Source organism: Egretta garzetta, unplaced genomic scaffold (assembly GCF_000687185.1).
Source record: "Egretta garzetta isolate BGI_Z169 unplaced genomic scaffold, ASM68718v1 scaffold85, whole genome shotgun sequence".
In the NCBI taxonomy this organism is placed as follows: domain Eukaryota; kingdom Metazoa; phylum Chordata; class Aves; order Pelecaniformes; family Ardeidae; genus Egretta; species Egretta garzetta.
In genome coordinates, this window is record NW_009259718.1 from 550,935 (window position 1) to 558,072 (window position 7,138).

At 47.4% G+C, this 7,138-nt stretch overlaps 1 protein-coding gene across 1 annotated transcript in view; it reads right to left on the reverse strand.

Moving 5' to 3' along the window:
- LOC104126557 (fatty acid amide hydrolase) overlaps window positions 1-7,138 on the reverse strand; it is a 15,211-nt gene that overhangs the window by 2,377 nt on the left and 5,696 nt on the right. Inside the window, exons 7-17 of the mRNA XM_035894504.1 lie at window positions 5,970-6,055; window positions 5,668-5,751; window positions 4,382-4,444; window positions 4,163-4,240; window positions 3,948-4,036; window positions 3,164-3,200; window positions 1,751-1,899; window positions 1,457-1,519; window positions 1,063-1,138; window positions 335-419; window positions 66-153 (exon numbers count right to left, since the gene is read on the reverse strand). Of these exons, the coding sequence (XP_035750397.1) occupies window positions 66-153; window positions 335-419; window positions 1,063-1,138; window positions 1,457-1,519; window positions 1,751-1,899; window positions 3,164-3,200; window positions 3,948-4,036; window positions 4,163-4,240; window positions 4,382-4,444; window positions 5,668-5,751; window positions 5,970-6,055 (898 nt within the window). The remainder of the gene's footprint in view (window positions 1-65; window positions 154-334; window positions 420-1,062; window positions 1,139-1,456; window positions 1,520-1,750; window positions 1,900-3,163; window positions 3,201-3,947; window positions 4,037-4,162; window positions 4,241-4,381; window positions 4,445-5,667; window positions 5,752-5,969; window positions 6,056-7,138) is intronic.

Below are 7,138 nucleotides of genomic sequence, written 5' to 3' on the forward strand. Positions count from 1 at the left end.
GGGGGTTCAGGACAAAGCCAGCTGCAGATGTTGTGACCCAGCATTCACAGAGAGACAGTGCTTACCTGGAAACCAATAGGAAGCCCAGAAGTAGAATATCCAATGGGGACCACAAGGCCTGGAATGCCAGTGAAGTTAGCAAGCTGCATGAACCTGGGGGAAAAGCTGTCATCAGCATTCCTGGCTTGGGACAGCAGCAAAGCCATCCTTTTTTGGGAGAGGCAGCTAGGATCGATCTTCCGTGCTTTACAGCCTGAGTTCTTTCAGCTAGTGCAACTAGTCTCCAGCTGTTCCCAAACCTTTGCTTCTGCAGTGCAAGCAGCACTGTTCTTACCTCATGCACCGGACTGTGAAGGACAGATTGCTGCTGCCAGTCAAAAGGTCAGATTCATAGATTCTTGGGGCAGTGGAAGCAACAGCTGTGGAGGAATCAGAGAATGACTGAGATTGAAAGGGACCTCAGGAGGTCATCTTGTCTAACTTTCTGTCTCGAGGACAGTCAGCTAGAGCAGGTTGCCCAGGACCATGTCTGACTGGCTTTTGAATATCCCCAGGGATGGAGATTCCACAGCCTCTCTGGGCAAGCTGATCCAGTGCTTAAAGAGCAGAGGAAGAGTCAGGCAGCAAGCAGTCTTCAAAGAACAGCTCAGTTGATTAAAGCCACATGACTGATACACATTGGTGATGCAAACTCATGCCCCTGGAACACAATCAAGTCACTGGGATTGATGAATGGAACAGTTTCTATTTAGAGCAAGAACATTTGCATACATAAGCAGAAGGCCAGTCCCTCCTGTGTAAGTGTGCTAGCTCTGCAGTCTCCTGTTGCAAGTACCAGGAAGGAGTTTCTCACTGCTATGGACACAGGCAGTAAGTCTGGAAATACACAGCAGTCTTTCTAACCAGGCTGCATTATCTTCTAGAGGCTTGAGGCACAGCAAAGTCTTTGCACAAAAGCCATGCTCTTGAAACTGGGGAGGGAAAGTTAATGGAGTAACTGTTCTTAAAATGCACCACACAGCTGTTGGAGACCAGCTTTTTGGCCACTGCTGCTGCCAATACCTGGTGTAAGGATACAGTTCACAGTGGTGAAGATCTCTCGCAGAAATCTCATGCTCCGAGTTCTCTGTCGATTTGCCTGCAAGCAGAGAGACTACTGTCTGACCAGGCCCTCGGTTCATGAGGCTCATGTTTGATGATGAGATTCTGCCCATCAAAGCCTATGCCTTTGCAAAAAGAGACACCATTCCTGCAGTTTGGAATCAACATGCAGGACACCAATCCACGTGGCATGTCTTCTGTGGTGCCCCACCATTCCGCATGCTTTCATAGCAGAGGGCAGTACATCTGGGCGGTATCTTTCCATGTGTATGGGGAGGTTAAGAGAATCCTCTGCCCCACCTTTACAATTTCACTAGGTGCATCCCTTCAACCTTCACCACAGTATGTTCCTTACCGTAATATAATCCAGAGCCGTGAACTGGGACGCCAAGGCCAGGTTAGCCCGAGTGTCCAAATTCTGAAAGAGAAAACATCGATCATGGCTCTGCTTGCAAGAAACGGAATGTTTCAGCATTCTCAATGAGAGCCCAGGAGCTCTCTTCCAGGTCTGCTCTCCTTTATCACTAGTAACCCAACAGGTGGTTTGTCATAGAAAAAGCAGGAGCGCCTCAGGTTTCTCACTGACATGACACTTGTTTTGTGTCAGCCAGGACAACTACTGCCACTGATCCAAGCTGCTGCTACTTACCATTTCATGGAAATGTTTATTGAAGTCAGGTTGCAGGAAGTCCCTCATCTCACTGAGAATGCAGATTACATGTGCTACTCGCACTTCCTCCATCTCTGGAAGAGACACTTCAACCACGCTGGCTCCCAAACTCTGCAGGTGTTCCACAGCTGAGTACAGAACAGGTAAAGCGGAGACAGCATCCTTTTGAGTTCCCCAAACTTCATAAAAGGGCTGTGAATCCTCACCCCCTTGAGAAGTTAAAGGCCCTGTAGGCCATTACAAGGCAAGCATCTTCAGTGCATCATGTGGCATGCAGACTGCTGCAGCTGCTTCTTGTAGGTAAAAGCCTTCAGTCTAACTGGATCTCAGTATTCCAACAAGGCAGGGGTAGGGGCCTGCAGACAGGTTCCTAACTTACCCACTACGTTTCTGGCAAGTTTGTCTCCTCCCTCGAGCCCCTCAGTTAACCCAAAGAGTAAAGGTGGACTGATAATGCTTCCCTGAGCACTTGACATGATCGGTATTCTATCAGCATGAAGTGATTATTTATCATCATGAGATTCCCTTCTGAACCATAATGGTAGAGGACCCCGGGGATAGTCCAGAGACCAGGTCAACAGTACAGGTTCACTAAATCCTGATGCACTTTAGCAAGGCTGAACATCAAGTCTTTGGGAAAAGTGAATCTTTTGCAGTCTAAAAAGAATTCCCTTCTTTCTTTGACCCCAACTTCTTCATAAATACCCCAGTTGCCTATTTCACTGGCTTATTAGTGCATCCCTCCTAAGAAACCTCTACACATGTAGAAGTGTGAGTGTCTATGGAAATAAGGAGGCTGAAGAAATTCCAGGCAAACAAAGCCTGAATACTGTGAACTCTCTCAGCTCCAATGCATAGGAGGCCAACTACTATACCAGGCATTGTAGAATCTTTCTCCTCCACCCCCCCCAAGTACTCACCAGGGTCAGTTTTGCTTAGTCTATAATGTGAGAAAGCTACCCTAAAGGCATCATTTGGCTGATTTCAAGGAAATACCAGAGGACTGGATACAGCACAAAGACCTAGCCCTGTCTTTCCTACTGAACATTATGTTGTGAAACAAGTCCCTCCCTTGAAAGGCTTTTACCATTAAAGCTTGCAGAGTAAGTATTACTGAGCACAGATCTGTCTTTATACAGACAGAGCCTTAGCACACTGGACTGCATTCTTCCATTGTAACCCGACAAGCCTACAACTGCTGAGCTTTTTACCCCTCAGCAGTCAGGAGGGCCTCCCTAATACAAAGCTACTGCTGTTTGACCAGCCAGACCTCTTTAAGCATCTGCCTTTAAGGACTTTGGGTAAGATCTTTTTAATGCATACGTAAGAGGAGCACCAAGTGATACCATGACATCAGGCAGAATAAGAGACTTACAAACTTTTCCTCTTTACCTTTCTCACAGACGGACAGGACTTCAGCATCACATGCCTAGAGAAAAAGAGGAAAGAACGAAGCAGACCTCAGTCACTGCCTTCCTCTCCTTGGTGAGCACACTCACCAGGACCTCAGTCCTCATGGAGCTTTCCTTGTTCCTGTCCCTAATAGTAGCGAAACACAGCCCTCCAGGACTGCCTTAGGCCACCTGCTCCAAGAAAACAGCTTACAGGTCAAACCCCTATAGAAAAGGAAAGGTTGTCTTTTCCAGAGGAGAGAATATCCTCCTCTGCACTGGGGCAGAGTGAGAAAGAGTCCTTGTTTTCCTCCAGGGAAGAAATGCTGAGCAGATCTGTGGGGCTGCATTACAACTGACAAGCAGTACTAGCTTGCATGCCCGGTTTCTACATTGGAATGATGAAACACCACTCAGCAGCTACAGCATTGTCACCAAACGGATACATTAACTTTCCTCATTTCATTTTTTAACTAACTGCCATTTGTAATCTGTTCAGAAGCATTGCTTCCAATAGAAACAGCAGTATGAGGAAGCATACTGCCATCAGCTGTACAGTCATTACCTTTCTTTACACCTCCAACAGACTTTTACTCAAAGGCTGCCTTAGGAAAAAAATATCTGTCTCTGCTGATGTTTTCATCCAGGCTATATTCTCTTCCAATTATAGGACTAAATATGAGAAGCTGTAATGATGACAGGCAAGAGAACAGTGAATGCACTGAATTCCTTCAAAATCTCATTTTGCAAAGCAGCAGAAAGAGAGAGAGAGAGAGAACAGGCACCTTAAAAAATGTCCAGTCCACTCCCAGTTTTAAGCCTTTCAGGTCAGGAGCACACATACCAGATAGGGTTGCTTTGGGCTGTTTTAGTCCTGCAGGGAACAAATGAGAGTTCCTCCTTTTATCTAGGATGTCTCTAGGAAGGCAGAGCACCTGGGCTCAGGGAAGGCGAGGGCTCAGGGAAGGCGAGGGCTCAGGGAAGGCGAGGGCTCACCTACCATAGGGATAGAGCGGATCTGGCTCAGCAAGGATACTGTAAACAATGGCTGCATCTGCCACTGAGGTACAGAGAGGGCCTGTAAAAGAGAGATCAGTTATAAAAATGTGACAAGGGGTAAGTAGCACCTTCCTCCCAAGGTCTTTTGTAGGCACAGTTTGCCTCCCCTGTGAGAACACCACACAGCAAGGTCCTTGAAGTGGAGCACAAGTCCTCTTACCTACGCTGACTGTGGAGTAGGAGAGTGGCAAGCTGCCATGAGAACTGATGCGCCCAAATGTACCTGGAGAAGAAGAAATGGGCAGTTAGACAGATACCAGCAGTCGCTGGCAAGATCTCACCTGGATGGCTCTGGTACACCCAGTCAGTAAGCAACACACCCCTGCCAGTCACTTCTATGCCTGCCATTTCAGAGCCCAGTCGCTCCTCTTTCAAGACCCTGTTCTGTTGATGACGATCTGTCTCATTAGTGAAACAGATGCGTTCAACAAACAGCGAAACTGTTTTCCCCTGTAAGAAATTATTTAGTTGAGGGGAAGTATGTGCGGGGACATTTTGAAATACATGCACTTAAATATGCAGAAGCAGCATCTATGATACGGAGGACAGAGAGGCAGGAGCGGGATTATCAACAGCAGGAGATACCACGCCCTGGGAGATCTCACCCACTTCACCAGCGAGACTTCATGTCTAACACCAGCTGTCTTCTGAGAGTACTCATATCACCTTTCTGACCATTACGTTTTTGTCACCGTCATCATTATCTTCCTCAGACGAATCAAGATTAATCAAGTTGATCACATGTGAAGGATGGGAAAACAGAGTAATGGCTGAGTATCTGGTCTCAGATGAAGCAGCCAACACCCTCTGGAATGATAAACCATTCCAAAAAGCCAGCACCTTTTCCAAGTGGCAATCCTGCCTCTCCTGCAGACACTGCCGTGTGCATTTCTTATGTCCTCTGCACATTTCCCTTGATTACATTAATTCTTACTGCAAAAAGTGCATTGCTACTTCCTGTTACACTGAGATAAGAGGGAATGGCTACATCCTAGTTTCATGCAAGCCTGACCAGGTTTAACTTACCAGATACACATCTGAGCAGCATCAGCCTCTTCATATAATTGGGCTGATGGCAACCCATCATGGGTGGAGATGCTTTTCACCAGCTCGCTACAGATACTGAACTATGCTGGGGATACCTCCCAGCAGAGAAGGAAGATTAGAAGAGGGACAAGTGGGTAGAAATAAAAGCAGCAAGCACATTTTGTTTAGCTCTTGACTCAAATAAGTTAGGTTTTTTTGAACATCTGTTCAACAGCCAGTACTGAGAACGCTTCCATTCTGCCAGTACAACCCACATGACTCTCAGAGTGTTATACTCCAGAGTTTCTCTGGTCGAGTTTTGCTTGATGGGAATTAATGGACTGTGCCCAACTTGTTTATGGCATTCTATCTGATACAGCGAACAAGACACACACCCCCTCCATGATTAAAGGGCTCTACCTTTCAGCCCCACCACACCACAGAACGAAGCAGGAATCCTCACAGAGCCACCTCCATCTGTGCCAATAGCCACTGGGCAGAGACCTACAAAAAAACCCACACATTGGCCTGTGATCAGAGAGACATCCTGTTGCCCCTGTCCATTCTACCCAGCAGCTGTAGCCAAGACAGCACACAGAGCTCTCTGTTCAGCTGAGAGTTCCCTCCAGCTTCTAAACCCACTCATAAAAACGAAATGCCTGAGGTCCTTTAGCTCAGGACCTTCCTCCCACCACCCCTGAACTCTGTTTAGGACCACCTACCTGCTGCTACAGCTGCTGCTGACCCACTGGAGCTCCCACCTGTGAAGTGGTTAGGCTTGTAGGGATTCCTAGGGATCTTGTGGTACCTGAGGCAGACAAATAGTGTTGAGTCTTTTCCTAGGAAGGACCACGTGCACTACAGGGCAGGAAAAGATCCAGAAACACAGCTCAGGGATTCCGATCTCTTAGTGAAGAGATACCATTTCATCCCAGATAGTGCTATGTCCCTAGAAAACAAGATGCAAAAAAGACTTCTGCCTCAGAGCCCAATCTCTTGTTACCATAAGCAGCCTATCCAAAAGAAACAGACTCAAAGCAAGAGAAAGGATGCTGCTCCAGCTCTTCTGTCTGCAACAGCACTGTGCCATTACCGCAGGCCACAGTGCATTACGCAATTCCAAAAGGTGGAGCAGTCGGTGGCCAGCAATTCTTACAGACAAGCAAGTCAGCATCCCCAGCTCTGCCCTTTATCCCAGAGCTGCAGCTCCCAAAGTCTCCAGTCTGACCGCAGTCCCCAGGCACCAAAGAGACCTGCCAGGCAGCCGGTATCCCAGCCGACCTCACACAGTGAGGAAATGCCCTGCCACGCTAGCGGGAGCCCCAGTTCCATCCAGCTGCACATGCACAAAGCGTGGCTCTGCACATGGCTTATCCAGGCTGTGAGGACCACGGCTCTGGAATAGCAGTTCCTGGCTTGGTTATAGCTGGAGAATTCACAACAGTAAAGCAAATTCCAGTGAAGCTGTTTTAGCTAGGAAATAAAAACATTACGTCCTTCTGAGATGACTGTACCTTTTCTCAGTGTTGTGGGCCTTTAGCCATTACTGTGGCTGAGCATTAGATTACTGTTTATTTGTTTTATGTCACCGCTTTTGTCTACCACTCATCCTGTAAACATTCTCACCTCCAGGCCTGTAAGGGCTGGCAAACCAAGTTCCTTTCTCAGGACACAGCACTTGGACCCTCTCCTTCCTTTGGTTTCAGAAGTCTTCAGGCTTCCACAGCTACTCTGACCCTCAAATCTACAATGACGGGTTTCATACCCCTAGGATTCTCCCTGCACAGGGTGCTTCCGTCAGTTTTATTCTTACATGCTTCCCCTATTTTTGTACCCTTCCCTGTCAGTTCTGGACAGACTTTTAGACTTTCTAACTTTCTAAACCCAGGGA